This window comes from Nothobranchius furzeri, chromosome 6, assembly GCF_043380555.1.
Source record: "Nothobranchius furzeri strain GRZ-AD chromosome 6, NfurGRZ-RIMD1, whole genome shotgun sequence".
In the NCBI taxonomy this organism is placed as follows: domain Eukaryota; kingdom Metazoa; phylum Chordata; class Actinopteri; order Cyprinodontiformes; family Nothobranchiidae; genus Nothobranchius; species Nothobranchius furzeri.
Window position 1 is genome coordinate 53,630,984 of NC_091746.1, and position 16,551 is coordinate 53,647,534.

At 41.7% G+C, this 16,551-nt stretch overlaps 1 protein-coding gene across 3 annotated transcripts in view; it reads right to left on the reverse strand.

The window, feature by feature from the left end:
• The window catches only part of ric1 (RIC1 homolog, RAB6A GEF complex partner 1), a 40,814-nt gene extending 26,892 nt beyond the window's left edge, over window positions 1–13,922 (reverse strand). For all 3 annotated transcript variants that reach the window (XM_015942204.3, XM_015942195.3, XM_015942192.3), the window contains exons 1-2: window positions 13,553–13,922; window positions 903–1,010 (exon numbers count right to left, since the gene is read on the reverse strand). In XM_015942204.3, coding sequence (XP_015797690.3) covers window positions 903–1,010; window positions 13,553–13,693 — 249 coding nt within the window. In that variant the 5' untranslated portion in view covers window positions 13,694–13,922. The remainder of the gene's footprint in view (window positions 1–902; window positions 1,011–13,552) is intronic.
• Between the last annotated feature and the right edge of the window lie 2,629 nt (window positions 13,923–16,551).

Below are 16,551 nucleotides of genomic sequence, written 5' to 3' on the forward strand. Positions count from 1 at the left end.
GAGATGGTTATTAACATTTAGACAAAACTATTCTAAATAAAGAGTCCCGGCATCGCTCTTCCTTATCGGTGAGGAATGGGATCAGGGTTCAACAAGCTCCTAAAACTTGATTTCACGCCAACATAAACTTATCTGACTGTTTCTCCCAAACAGAAAATGAAATCCTTCAGACTGATCACCCGTTTGTGTTAGAAACAGAACCACCATTTTGCTTTGAGGAGATCAAATCAACGCTGGAAAGCTCAGAGATCAACAGAGAACAAAGTATGAAGATAAGGAACAAAGATTGAAGCCTTTGAGCGTCACCTGAGACGATTACTCAGGTCTGAGTCCTTCACTTCACAATTTGTGTCACAAACTCATCCTCTGCAGGATTTTGTCCTGCTTATTGTACCGTGAAACACCACAACCACAAAAATGCTGCTCCTGAGGTATCAAATACCACAGGGATCGTCAAAAAAATCCTGCAGTTTTCATCCGATGAATGGAAAACCATCAAGCTGGTAACCAAATCTACAGGACTGATTAATCAAAGCTGACATGAAGTGTGTTCTAGTGCAGAGAACAGGTCAAACGTCTGACAAAAGCAGCTCGTTGTGCAGCCATTTTTGTTTTAGCACATTACAATTGTGCCTGCATGAATGTAGGAGGGTCTTGTTGGGTTTTTACACCAACATACAGTGGTTACAGTGTTTTGGGATGACCTCACACCCAGACGTTGACATTACTGCTTTACACACCGTTTACACAGAAAATACAAAAACCGGCAAATCTCTACCCGTCCAGCAAGAAATATTTTAATTTCCAAACATGCAAATATAAACGTTCGCACCAACAGGGCACAAAATGAGACTGATCAATCAAACTGGAGACAAACGGAGAAGGTAAGGCAGCGTACTTACCACCACGGCTATCATGGAGTCGTCTGGTTTCCATTCTGCTTTCTGGTAGAAGCCAAACTGGGCCGCCGCCTTTACCGACGCGATGTAGCTCACTATCAAAACACTGGGCTGCGTGTGAAGAAAAAAAAGGAGATATGGAAAAGAAAATGAGCACTTCCAGATGTAAACTTGAAATGTTTGTCAAAACTCATGTAGGAGCTCTAGAAGAAAATCATCGAGGAGCTGAAAGGACTGTGATGGACAATGACTGAACAGCATTGAGCTAAAATGTGTAATAAATCCGATATTTACATCGGCCCAAAGACACTGTATCGGATTATATTGGACAGCATCAAAAATCTCCGATATTAGCAGTACAATCCGCTTTAAATTCCATTCCAGCAATTCTATCCAGCAGCACCCAGATCCAGCATGCAAAGTCCACGTGATCACAACAGTGTGTGCTAGCAAAGTAGCTTGGAACAATGTCGGCCATGCGGCTGTATTTTTTGTTAAAGTCTGAAAAAGACAGTTTGGCTCAGTTCAACACTTGTCATGCACGAGCTTCCCGCGGTGGAACAGAACCGGGGAAGATTAGTACGTCCAACCTCATCGGGCATTTGAAGCAGGATCACAAAACATAGCGTGAGGATTTTCACAGTGTGTGAAATTGAAACTTTAGATGCTCAAATTGTAGCAGTTGGTCAGTTGTGTTTTTTTCCTTATGTCCCCAAACTCAGCTGTTCACATTTTTGCAGCAAAAGGTTAATAAAAAAATTGGTCAGTTTTTTAAACCTACTGTTGCTGGTTTTTGTTTTCTGTTTGAGTAATATCACTTGATCAAGTATTTTATACATTCCACACTATGAAATAGGTAAACGTATGTATGGTTTGTGCTGATATCATATTGGATTGATATCGGTCAATACTGAAGGCTGCGATATCGGTATCGTATCGGTAGTGAAAAAAGTTGAATCGGGACATCCCTAATATCAGGCTTTGATATTCAGAAGATGGAATTTGGTGTTTTTAGGAATTAAATGGATGGGATCTTGGTCATTCTGCAAATGCTTTGTGCAAGACAAAAAAACAAGAAGCTTAGTTTGTTTTTGTTTTTTTTGTCTTGATGGGAAACAAAATCCAGAGTTCACATTTTGAGGAATGCCAAATTGACACCAGCAGGGGACAGAGTTGAGTTGTTTAGTGGTGATTAAATCCTGTGGCAGAATGAATTATGAGACCATGAAACCTTAAAATTAATACAGACGACATACAAGTGTTTAGGCCTCAGATGACAATCATATTAAATAAATATTTTAGTAACATTCAGAAATCAATCACAGGTAATTTTTATAGTGCTGCTATAAAAGAAAAGAAGAGCTGCTACTGGGGCCCGGAAGTACAAATAGTGAGAACAGCGAGAAGTGAGTGAGAACAAAATGTTTTTAGGGAGCGCTGATGCTTGGGAATGGATGGGTTAGTAACAAGACAGCTCCTGTGCTTGGCTTAGCCACAGTCACCGGCCACTTTTTCAAACTTTTCTCCATTAACCTCCTCTTTTCCACCTTGCTCCTGTCTGCGATCCTCTTCAGTAGTGTCCCTGCTACCATCTCCTATGATCGCCAGACTCTTTTGTCCTTCCATTCCTTCACGATCGCCCAAGATGCACCGAGGAAGTACCTCCCTGTTTGTTTACCTGAGTGGCGCACTGGCCCGGAGCCAAACGACGATTCCAACCAGGGCGCCTCCAGCGATGTTTATCCGGTCCCAGGAAAACGTCGGAGGAAAAGAGGTAAACGAGCAGGAATCCAGGTGAGAATAAGACTTCTCTTAAAGCGTGGTTTATCTAGTAAACATCGGGGTGATCTTCTGGCTTCTTGTCCTTTGTTTGGCGACTTGAGCGCCACTTCCGCATTCCTGCCAGGCCGCGTTGCAGCGCGGTTCATCCATCCAAGTTTTTTAAGGTCGGTTTATCCTCATTCCTCAGTGGTTTCTCATCCTGTTCCCTCCATAAGTGGTTTTTATAAACACCGTGGATCTAACCCCGCTAATTTACGTCCACTAACTCCAGCTGTTTCTGTAGTTTCTGATTCCTCCACCCCACTCAGCATGGCTCTATTAAATACCCGCTCTGTTAACAATAAGTCCTTCCTGCTACATGATCTAATTCTCTCTAAAATTCTCCCTCCCACCTGTGGCTACAGTGGCTGCGCGCCATAGGGCTGCTCTCACTGGGGAAACAGGATCCCAGCCCCCCCGCCTTCCTCTCGGTGTCTCATGTTGAGAATTGTTGATGTCTGTGCTTATGTGTTTGAGGCGTTTTTTTGCATAGTAAAGCTACGCCCTGCCGGGAGTAACTCTGGTATGCCTTTTTTTTCCCTCCCCCAATTTATCCTCATTTTCATCTCATTAACGGTAGCGCAACTCTTGTTGCGAATGACCACAGTACCAATTCTTCTGTGCTGAAACAATTGCCCCTCGGGGATGATTAAAGTTTTTTTTAAATGAATTTGAATTGAATTCAAATTCATGGATTTGCTGTTTCTGACTGAAGTTTGGCAGCAAACATCTGATTATTCTGGTCTGATTGAACTCTGCCCGAGTGGTTATCCTTTTCTTAGCCAGCCCCGGGGTTCTGGTTGTGGTGGAGGCCTAGCTGTTGTTTTCAGAGACCATCTTCCATGTAGCTCTACAACCTCTGGTCACTTTGCTTCCTTTGAACTGCAGCTGATTAAAGTCGGGTGTCTATCGTCCACCTGGTCCAAACAGTTCTTTCCTTCAGGAGTTTAGTGACTTTCTATCCTCCACTGTGAAGCTGTCCAGACTGGTGATTGTTGGCGACTTTAACATCCACGTTGATGATCCCTCTGATCATTTTGCCATGAATTTCTCCAGCCTTATGGACTCCTTCCGCTTTACCCAGCATGTTTCTGGCCCCACACACACCAGGGGACACACTCTAGACCTTGTTTTTACCCCGAGTCTAAATGCTGACAGTGTTTGTCCTGAGGACATTTATATTTCAGATCACCATTGCATTTCCTTTAACTTGTCAGTTTCTGTGTCCCCACCTCCTGCTCGCCGTATGGTTAGTTCTCGTTTTCTTAATGAGAGCACAGCTGACCATTTTTCTGCTGCTTTTGATCCACCCTGTTCCTCTGATAACAACCCAGATTCCTTAACTTCTCAGTTTAACGAGCACTGCCTCTCCATTCTGGACAACATCTGTCCTGTCAGAACCAGATCAGTTCCTGCAGTGAGCCCCACTCCCTGGTTTAATGACAGCCTTTGCAGCCTAAAGCGCCAATGCAGAAAAATTGAGCGCCTGTGGAAGAAAACCCATCTCCACATCCATCTGCTGCACCTAAAGGATCTTCTGACATCCTTTAAGTCTGCAGTCAGAGACGCTAGGGTTTCCTATTTTTCCAACCTGGTGTCCCAGAGCAAAGGGACCCCGAAGGTGCTGTTTAACACCATCAGCAGCATTGTCTCTCCTGCCACTCCTACAGCCTCCACCCACTCTGTTACAGACTGTGAGAACTTTTTGTCTTTCTTTGTGGACAAAGTCAATAAGGTTAGATCTAGCATCTCTCCTTCAGCCTTATCGCTGCCTCTCCCGACTCCAACCAGGCCCATCATCCTAGATAGCTTTGCTCCTGTTTCTTTGCCTGAGTTAACCAAACTAGTTAACTCTATGAAGACCTCTGCATGCCCCCTCAACATCTTACCCTCATCTTTGTTTAAAAGTGCTTTTCAGTCCATCGGTCCCAGAGTGCTCTCTATAATTAATGCTTCTCTGGTTTCTGGTCAGGTCCCTGCTTACTTTAAGAACACTGTAATCCACCCGCTTCTTAAAAAACCGAGTCTTGACGCCTCTCTCCATAGCAGCTTCAGACCCATCTCTAAACTTCCGTTCATCTCCAAGATCTTGGAAAAGGTTGTGGCTAAACAACGCACAGCTGCTCTTGATGAACATAACATCTATGATAGCTTCCAGTCAGGTTTTCGTGGAGCTCATTCTACTGAAACAGCTCTTCTTAGGGTCTCTAATGACCTTCTGACTCACATGCAGGGGACTGTTCTGTTCTGGTCCTGCTGGACCTGACTGCAGCCTTTGACACTGTTGAACATCACCTGCTACTGGAGAGGCTGAGAGACTGGGTAGGCCAGGAACTGCTCTGGAGTGGTTCTCCTCTTATCTTTCTGAGCGCTCCTTTTCTGTGGCCATATCCAAGTTTAGGTCCTCTACCATTTCCCTTACCCATGGTGTCCCACAAGGTTCTGTGCTGGGGCCTCTGCTCTTCCTCCTCTATCTGCTTCCTCTTCAGCACATCCTGAGCTCCTTCAAAGGAATCTCCTACCATCTTTATGCAGATGACATCCAGCTGTACATCTCCTTTAAGCCCCATGAGATGTCTAAGCTGCAGCTGTTACACACCTGCTTAGACTCTATCAAAACCTGGATGGCTGGGAGCTTTCTGCAGCTGAATGAAGATAAGACTGAGATCCTCATCTGTACCCCAGACAAGCTGGTTCCCAAAGTCAGAGACTCTCTTGGTCAGCTTGCTTCCCACACCAAACCGTCCGTCAGGAATCTTGGCGTGACCTTTGACCCAGCTCTCACCCTGGATTCTCATGTCAGTTCTCTTGTTCGCTCTTCCTACTTCCATCTCAGGAACATTGCTAAGCTGAGTCCCATTCTGTCCCGCTCTGAACTTGAGACAGTTCTCCACACCTTCATCTCCTCATGCTTAGACTACTGTAACTCTCTTTTCACGTGTCTGAGCAAAACCTCGCCGAACCGTCTGCAGGTGGTTCAGAATGCCTGTGCTCAGCTTCTGACCAAGTCGCACCAGGCTTAAGACCAATGGTGACAGATCATTTGCTGCTGTGGCCCCCAGACTCTGGAACTCTCTCCCCCTGAGCCTGAGATCAGTGGACTCAGTGGACTCACTTTAAAAAGCAGCTGAAGACTCACTTGTTCAAGCTGGCTTTTGTATGACCTTCTTCACCACTCTCTCTTTATTCTGCTCTCCCCACCTATTCCACCTTCCTCAGGATCCACTGATTTCCCTCTTTCCTATTCACTCTCTCTCTTTCTTAACTTTTTTTAATCACAATTGTCTATTTTTGCTCATTTTAAATATATTTTAACCATTTTCTAAATTCTTGTTTATATTGTTACATTTTTTGTTTTGTGAAGCACCTCGTGATTTTTATCTTGAGAGGTGCTATAGAAATTATATTTTCTTCTTCTTCTTCTGTGTGGGGAAATATTGCTGATCGCTGGAGAATGTGGAGGTCACAATTTAAAAGAGCAAGTCAACCCAAAATCAACTTTTTTGCTGATAAACTATATAAATGAGTGTCTAACCGTGCTGTTGACATATGCAGTAAATAATTTGGCACTTTAGTGCATCTTTGTTAAAATTTAAATATTCTGCCTAAAACTATCAGTGCTGCACCGTCTTCAGGTAAAAATTCTGCACTGCATTAGAATAGAAATCTGCCATCGCTATTGGCTAAGAGGTACACTATGATGTTAGCTGGTGCATTATGATGTCACAATGTCATTGTGAGCCTGCGTGTGTGTGTATTTGTTAGCAGCTCCACCCTCTTGGTCTGCCAGACAACAGTATTTTTTGCATTTTTCAAACAGGAAGTGGGAGTGAAGTAAGACTCTGGTAGGGGGTGACTTGCTCTTTAAATAATTGATGTATATTTTATTATGTGCCTCTAATGCATACCTTGTGTTTTGCCATCTTTAAATGTGCGGACTTACTAAAATACATGATCTGGATGAGTTTAGCTTTTTGGAAGAGAGGAAGTGAGCAGCATAAGGAGGGTACTACAAAATAAGAGCATGTTTGTTAAGTGAAAAGCAATTAAATCCTTTTAAGTTAGATTTGGATTGTTTCTGTGATTGTTCAGAGTCATGTTTTTTAGTCAAAAGCAGAGAAAAACAATTTTTCCAAAAAAGTTCAAATTAATACAACCAGAGAACTTTTGTCACTTTTAGCATCGTCTATCCACTTTATTTACCGTCAGATCAGAATGTAAACACAAAATCTGTTTAATCGTGACTTTTACACCAGACTGTTTCTCACTTCTGTGTATTATTTTGAGTAAACCTGAATACAAAATTCACCCTAGCAAACAAATGCTTGTTAATTGTACTGTTAATTAAAATTAAAAGAAAAGAACAAAACATTGCCCTATTGTGACTACCTTGTCCACTATGAAGCAGTGACTCACATATTATTTACAAATATTTAACTGCAGCTAAAAGTCCTCAGTTATGGAAATGGATGTTGAGGAAGAGAGCTGGAAAAAAATGTTTCTCAACATAAAAAATCTTGGTCTTTGGCAAAGTCTCATTTTGAGGAATTTCCTGCAAAACCCAGGCTCCAATTGGAAGATAGTTGTAGAGTCGAACTAAACCAAAGGTGTATTCATGTTTGTTTGGAGTGATTTAATCAGAAATGTGACTTATGATGCCGTTCTTTCCACCAGGCGCATGCACAACTGTAAAAATCCCATCTTATACCTTTTCTTTATTCTGGTCACAATGTGGATGAACCAGAGCGCTCCATGTTGGTCCGGTAACAAAACTAGACAGGGCTTGTAACTCTAGCTAGAATGATGCGTGCAGGTGCTGTAATTAGACAACTGCTTCTGTCCCAGTGTCTTTTTCATAGAATTAAAAATGAATAAGCAGACGCGCTGGAAACCTGAAACCAGTCTCCTATTATAGTTGTATCACTACCATGTTCAATAAGATCTGGTTTCCAAGAATTAAAACCTTTTCTCTAAACATAACAATGAGTTCAGTGCTTATTCAAGTATTACTGGACTGATGCATTGTTCAGCTTGTATTATTGACCATTATGACATTTTTCATATCAGCATCAAAAGTGACCAATAGGAATTTTTAGCTATCAGATCTGCTTCAACTCCACAGTTTACGGTGTGTTCTGCACAAAATTCGCCTAAATAGCTTCCAATAAAGAATATTAATTAAGCAATTAGCAGATAACAACTGGCCATGGAACACTGGACCAGTTCTATTCCTTTAGGGGGATCCTGGAGGGTGTGTGGGAGTTCGCCCAACTACTCTACACGTGTTTTGTGGATGTGGAGAAGGCAGTCGACCGAGCCCCTTGGAGGGGTACTTCTGGAGTACGGGCTACCAGGCCATCTGACACGGACAGGTCCCTATGTGACCGGTGTCAGAGCTTGGTCCACATTGCCAGCAGTGGTGAGAGTTGGACTCCGCCAAGGCTGCCCTTTATCACAGATACTAAATAATAATAATAATAATAACAACAACAACAACAACAACACATTTTATTTCAGGCGCCTTTCTAACACCCAATAAATTACACCATTAAAACACAATAAAACCACCAAATTAAAAACAACCAGCATAACGCCATCACTGGATCACAATTACACTGCATAGTTAGCCTTAGATAAATGTGTTTTCAGCCTAGATTGAAAAAGATTCTGTTCATAACTTTTATGGACAGGATTTCAAGGTGCAGCCAAGATGTTGAGGGGATCCGTTTTGGTGGCCCGAGGATCAGGTCTTTGCTTTTTGCAGATGACGTGGTCATGATGGCTTCATCAGACTGTGATGTCCAGCTTTCGCTGGAGCAGTTCACAGCAAAGTGTGAAGCAGCTGGGATGAGAATTGGCTCTGCTAAATTTGAGACCATGGTCTTGGATTGGAAAAGGGTAGAATACCTCCTCCGGGTCAGGGATGAGGTTAGGGATGAGTACCGAATTCGGTACTTTTTAAGGTACCGACCGAATTCCATAGAACCGACCGAACACCGATTCACGTCATTTCAAACGGTGCCTCGTTTCGGTACTGCCAAGACAGTTGCGCATGCGCAAGAGCGTTATGTCGCCGGTCCCTGCGAGCCCGTTGTAAACAGAGCAAGCATGGTAGAAAGAACGCACGCTAAAGCTTGGGTCCACTTCACTAAATGTGATGGGTAACTGGGTGATGAAACTAACGACAGACAACGATCTAAGTGAGACATCCTCATCTTAATCTGCTCCAGTAGGTAAATAAAATGTTTAAGATAACGTTACCTTGATTTGTTAGCTTCCGTTTCGCTAATGGTGCGTTCGCTTTCTCCTCGGAACTCCGAATTTCCGACTAGAAGAACATGAACGCGCTCTAAAGTTTGGCTTTACTTTACTAAATGCGACGGGTGATTGGGTGAAGGTAAAACCAGTGACAACGATCTAAGTTTGAGGCATCATCGTTTTAATCTGCTCCAGCAGCTAAATAAACTGTTAAAGATAACGTTAGCTTGATATGTTAGCTTCCATTGCCACCATTGTTATCAGCTAATGGTGCGTTCGCTTTCTCCTCGGAAATTCTAACTTCCCAGTAGGAAAAATCAAACGAAAATGGACGGCAAAAGGAATGAAGATACACAGTAAATTTAGTTCACAGTAAAGATGTTTGCTTCAGTTTAACTATCAGCTTATAAAACTACAAGGACGATGTTAAAATACAAACTTGTATGTTATTTATCGTGATATTTATCAAATATGGTTATATATTGAGAAAAATATATATTTAATTATAAAAGAGAATTAAAATAATAAACACTCAAAAGTATCGAAAATTGGTACCGTTAAGTACCGGTATCGACTCGTAGGTACCGGGAATTAGTACCGGATCGATTCAAATGTCAAAGGTACCCATCCCTAGATGAGGTCCTGCTTCAAGTGGAGGAGTTTAAGTATCTCTGGGTCTTGTTCACGAGTGAAGGAAAGATGGACTGCAAGATAAAATGGTGGATTGGTGATGTGGTCTGTTGTGGTGAAGAGAGACCTTAGCCAAAAGGTGAAGGTCACAATTTACCGGTCCATCTACGTTCCAACTCTCACCTTTGGTCACGAGCTTTGGGTCGTTTTGTCCGAACGAGATCACGGACCTAAGCAGCCAAAATGAGTTTTCTCAGGATGGCGGGGCTCTCCCTTAGAAATAGGGTGAGAAGTTCGGTCATCCGGGAGGGGCTCGGAGTAGACCTGCTACTCCTACACATTGAGAGGAGCCAATTAAGGTGGTTCAAGCATCTGGTTAGAATGCCTCCTGGACGCCTCCCTGGTGAGGTTTTCCAGGCACGTCAAACCGGGAGGAGACCAAAAGGAAGACCCAAGACACGTTGGAAGGACAATGTCCCATGAGATGTCTACAATGCAGCTGTTACACTCCAGCTTAGACCTGGATGGCTGGGAACTTTCTACAGCTGAAAGAAGATATGAACCTCATCTGTACCCCAGACAAGCTGGTTCCCAAAGTCAGACTTGGTCAGCTTGCTTCTCACACCAAACCACTGTCAGGAATCTTAGTGTGACCTTTGACCCAGCTCTCACCCTGGATTCTCATGTCAGTTCTCTTGGTCGCTCTTTCTTCTTCCATCTCAGGAACATTGCTAAGCTGAGTCCCATTCTGTCCCGCTCTGAACTTGAGACAGTTCTCCACACCTTCATCTTCTCACGCTTAGACTACTGTAACTCTCTTTTCACGTGTATGAGCAGATCCTCCCTGAACCGTCTACAGGTGGTTCAGAATGCCTGTGCTCGGCTTCTGACCAAGTCCTCCGAACACACCCACATCACCCTGCTTCTCCTCCAGCTTCACTGGCTGCCAGTCAATATCAGGGTTCATTTCAAGATCCTGGTTCTGGTCTATAGGGCCTTACATGGACAAGCACCATCTTACACTGGTGATCTTCTTAGTCCCTACACCCCCAGCAGGTCCCTGAGGTCCAGTGACCAAAGTCTACTGGTTGTGCAGCACCAGGCTAAAGACCAAAGGTAACAGATCATTTGCTGCTGTGGCCCCCAGACTCTGGAACTCTCTCCCCCTGAGCCTGAGATCAGTGGACTCAGTGGTCTCCTTTAAAAAGCAGCTGCACCTGTTCAAGCTTTGGTGTGACCTTCATCACCACCCTCTCCTTATTCTGCTCTTTCTACTTTTTCCAACTTTCCTGGGATCCACTGACTAATCTCTTTCCTATTTATTTTTCTTCCTCCCTGTTCTTACAACTTTAATCACAATTTAAACTTTTTTGTTCATTAAAAAAATATTTTAATAATTGTTTGAAATCTTTTTTTAAATATATTTAAAAAATTTTGTTTTTGTAAAGCGCTTCATGATTTTTATCTTGAGAGGTTATATAAAATATTGTTTTCTTTCTTTATGTCTCTCCCCTGGCCAGGGAACACCTTAGGATTCCCCCGGAGGAGCTGGCCCAAGTGGCTGGGGAGAGGGAAGTCTGGGCCTCCCTGCTTAGGCTGCTGCCCCCACGACCCGACACGTTTCACTGAGTGCTAAATATGTTTACATAAACACTTATAATGTTCTGTCTGCAGTCTAGCATTCCCTATCTAGCACCACAACTGCCACATGCAGTCACAGTTGGCATGACAGGCTGAAAAACTTCTCAGACAGAAACAAACCATTTCTATCAGCTGTTTTTCAAACACAAAATGTGTGTTTAGCATCGAGCCAAATGTAAAAGACAAAACAGTGTATAGCTGTGGTCTGGATGGAGGCTGCATCTGAGGGTAGATCAGATCGAAAATAACCAAATCTGAGGCAAACCGATGGCTTAGAGGAGATTTATCAAATCACACAAGAGACCTAATATAATTTTCATAAAGAAAAACAAACAACAGAACATCAGGAAGCTTGATTTGGACTAATCACTTATAGATGAGTTCTTAAAGCCCTTACAGATCATATTTAACAGATGTAATACAATTTTTATATTTGCAAAATTACAGTTTTGATTACATTTTTTTAGTAACAAGCATTCTTTAAGTCCATGTGCAGCAAACGGTGGGAATACCTCCGAGCCACATCTCTGAGAAATTCCTCTTTCAACATTCCTGATTGGTTCTTGCAGGCAGAGAGGCTCTTAGGAAAGAAAGGAAACTAAATATTCTCACATCCTGTGCGCGGATCAGGAAATTAGCTACAACCCTCATCCATTGTTATTACATCTCAGAAATATACATACAACTGAAAACACAGACCGGTATAAACAATGAGCTGTGCTATCTAGAAGAAAATAACCTCTCTGTAGCTGCTGACGGAAATTCTCTTGACAAATAATGAAAACAAGGACTTATTTTAAGTTATAACACACTAGAGCTTTTAATTTGCCTTTATTATTTGCACAGCTCTCAGGGACTAAGACGCTGGTTAAATAGCCCTCTCCTTGACTTGTAAATATGTCGATATTAGCATCTAAAGTAAAAAGTTCATATTTTAGTTTGAAATCAGAAAACTACTGAATGATTTCTGTTATAGGTGATGTCAGATCAGTCAGTCAGTCAGTCAGGAAAAAGCAGACAAAACATCAACACAGCTAAGGAGTAAAATGTGGTGGTATAGTCGTAAACGTGATAGCTCCCTACAAACATGAAAGGACGTGCATCACCACCCCGTTCCATAAAACATGGAGGTGGAACGGGGGTTCAAGTTGATGCATCTAAGCTGGTAAAGCTGCTGGTCACAGAGCCAAAATGGTGTGCATGTGTTGAGTGGGAAGTGACATGATGTAGCTAAGCTTAGTGCGCTTCCCAACAATATGGTGAGGGTGCTGAGTGGGAAAACGGGACATCTCTCTAACTGTATTACTCATGAATGTGTGAGTAGATGAAGCGGGACTCTGGCTGCATCAAGGGGATGCTCTTTGTTCAGAGATCTGCTTCTAACCACCTCCAACCAAGGAGGAATCATCTTTGTCTGGCACACAAACCCAATTTCTCCTCCCAGCAGAATATATTTGACATGCAGAAGAGATCGAGCTGTTTTAACACATTTCTGTCAACTTAATGTGACGGATTGTTGAGCAGTGTGTGAAACATGACACAGGAATGCTACAGAATCCTTCAAAATCCCCCTCACTTTTTATCTTCATAGCCTGTTTTGACCCTAAATTCTTTTGTTTCTTGTTGGCTTTTTCTAGATTAAACATTTCAGGTGAGGAAATATGGAAGCTATGAAAAACGATTCAAGTGGATTTACAAGTCTGTAATAATAAAGCATTTGAATAAAGATCGGAGATCGTCCCGTTGAAAAGTGTATTAGCTGGACACGAATGAAGTGAAAAATGTAATGAGGACTGGTTTTATGTATGATTGTGAACCTAACTGTTAGGGCACAGAAACTACCTCATCAGCATGGTGCAGGTGAGTGCTTGTTTTGATCTCTATTGGGGCTTCTCTGCTGATAAACAAGTAAACTATGAACCTTTATCTGAGAGCTCGGGATTAGCCAGAAAGAGGAACTGCCAGTTCTGAGTGAGGATATGCAGCACTCTGTGATGACGCGTGGCAATGTCACCTGTCATTTATTTGGCAGGTGCATGTAGGTGGAACTATTTGCCAACACATCAATGTAAATACGGGTGAGATTCTCACCGTCCAAAGTCACTACTCTTTTTACCTCGGTTAACAAAAGGCGATTATAAAGAATTAAATGCAGCCGGACAGCCATGCTGTAGCAAAAACAATCCACCTGTAGTCGCTGAAACAGTTTAAAGAGCATCTTCAAGTGAACGGAGAACTACTAGCAATTGTTTATGACTTGATCGCGAGTTGCGCGATGCTAACAGCTGTTTGACACAACTTACCCTACTAAACCAAATGCTGAGTTGTGTCTCCGACAACAGGGCGAAGTAAAACCTCTGGGAGCTGGGCTGGATGTAGAAGGGCTCTTCTGCACTCCTCAGCGGACAAAGCAGCCTCCGGGGCCAGCCGGTTAGAAAATACATGACGGCGAACTCCCTGGCTCTCGACACTCCGAACAGTCCGGTAGTGCCAGATCCTCCTCGGGTAGTTTTTAATCCAGGTGACACATGAGCGGCTGTTTCTGTGGAAAATAACTCGGACTGAGACCAGCTTGGAAGCCGCTTTGATTATCAGTAGGTAGATGCCGCACAGAGACGATCGAGCAACCTATGAAGCTACGCGGCTAGCCCTGGGCTAGCACTGGCTTTTCAACTTGAAGCTAATAAGCGGTTCGAGGCAACTACAGAGTACCCGAAAACACAACCAGACCCAGGGCGTCACCATAAAACCGCAAATAGAAAACAACACCCTAGAATTAGATCGATTAACTTTCGTTTTCGGTGCCGCTAACAGCCTTTTGGGTGTTTGTTAACGGCTAAGCGTCTACTTTTCGCTCCTCTGTGGCTCACCGAAGCCATTTTTACAAGTCCATGAACTCAATGCTGATTGGCCAGGGCAAACGTGTTGACATCGAACGTCACTCTTGTGCTATGTGAAACGATGCGGCGAGTGCAAAGTGGCTCGAGCCTGACATCTAGTGGCCACTTTGGCTATCTCCCCAAACCCCCAAAATGACACATGACACATTTGTTAAATGAATGGATGAATGACTTAATTAATAAATAGTATTGCAATTCAGCTATTTTTGTCAACAAAATAACGAGAAGTATTCACAAGAATACATAACATTCCCTGATTCACTTAACTAATAATAAAAAAATAAAGTGTATTAAAGATTACCGATGGAATGACCGGAAGGAATATAAATACGTTTGACAAATATTTTATGGCTGTTGATAATCTATTGTTTTCATGTATAAAAATATGGAACACAAAAGTATTCAAAATTAAATAAATAAACAAGACATTATAAAATAAATAAATTCAATAAATAAATAAGACATTAGAAAATAAATATCTACATGAAGAAATACTAGACAATCATGTAATCTGACAATGAAATGATGAAATCACAGAATGTCATGTAAAATCTAAGCTCAATATTATGAAATATTTTTTCAATTAAATTCAATTCAAGTTTATTTATATAGCGCCAAATCACGACAAGAGTCGTCTCAAGGCACTTCACATAATAAACATTCCAATTCAGGTCAGTTCATTAAGCCAGTCAGAAATAATGTTTCCTATATAAGGAACCCAGCAAATTGCATCGAGTCACTGACTAGTGTCAGTGACTATACAGCAATCCTCATACTTAGCAAGCATAAAGCGACAGTGGAGAGGAAAACTCCCTTTTAACAGGAAGAAACCTCCAGAGAATCCTGACTCAGTATAAGCAGCCATCCGCCACGACTCACTGGGGATCGAGAAGACAGAGCAGACACACGCACACACCAACACCAATCTGGGCTAACATCAGATTTTAGCCATAGGCCCTATCAAATAAAAATGTTGTAAGCCTAGTCTTAAAAGTAGACAAGGTGTCTGCCTCACGGACTAAAGCTGGGAGCTGGTTCCACAGGAGAGGAGCCTGATAGCTAAAAGATCTGCCTCCCATCCTATTTTTAGATATTCTAGGAACCACCAGTAAACCTGCAGTCTGAGAGTGAAGTGCTCTGTTAGGAACATATGGAACAATCAGATCACTGATGTATGATGGAGCCTGATTATTAAGAGCTTTGTATGTGAGAAGAAGGATCTTAAAATATATTCTGAATTTAACAGGCAGCCAATGTAGGGAAGCAAAGACAGGAGAGATATGATCTCTCTTTTTAATTCTCATGAGAACTCTAGCTGCAGCATTTTGGACAAGCAGAATATTTTTAACTATATTCTGTGGACTTCCTGAGAGTAATGTATTACAGTAATCCAGTCTTGATGTAATAAATGCATGAACTAGTTTTTCAGCATCACTCCTGGAAAGGATGCTTCTAATCTAAGCAATATTCTGAAGGTGGAAATAGGAAATCCTTCTTCTTTTAAAATATCTTTATTAATATAAAGTTTTATTTCTAAAGTCATTTTTTTCATAATAAACCAAATGATCATTGAGCCATTTTAATTTAATTCATTCAGTTTTTATTACATAACTTCTTTTTAATAGTGTTTTTTCCCATGGCTGATTTATTTCATAATGAGACTTTACAGCAGAATGTCTCAGTCCGTCAGTCAAACCAGTGGGTGTGACCTGCCATTTTAAAAGAAGAATGAAAAATATTTCATAATATTGAACTTAGATTTTACATAACATTCTGTTATTTCATCATTTCATTGTCAGATTACATGATTGTCTAGTATTTCTTCATGTAGACATTTATTTCATAATGTCTTATTTATTTATTGAATTTTGAATACTTTTGAGTTCCATAAAACAAAGCTATTTGCAGAGATAAGTCTGGGTTGGGGTGTTTGAAAAAATTAATTTGAGAGCAAAACAATAAAAAAGATTCTGACCTAGCCTAGAATCTAGACCGTCAATTGCTGAAGCAAAAATAATCTTGCATTATACTATATATATGTATTTTTAAGAGTCCACAATAAACTTATAGGGATGGCATTGGGATTATAGATATTTTAAGAACTCATCAAAACATTAATTACAGTTGAAAAAATACTGGATTGAGCTGAGAATGTATTAATTTAAATGGCATACATCTGTAAACATGAAAAGAAAAAAATTGATGTTTGGCTGTATTGTTGAGCTAACTTAAGAAAGCTCTAGAAAGGAAACAACCCCCAGGAGTCTGCATCCAAGTGTGAAATCCTCCTCATCACTGTTGTCTGACCTATGCATGCTCCAGGGGATGAATCAAAGTAAAGGCTGGGTGCAATCTGATGGTTTTCTAGGCTATATATTTTTGTACAAACTTTCATGAAAACA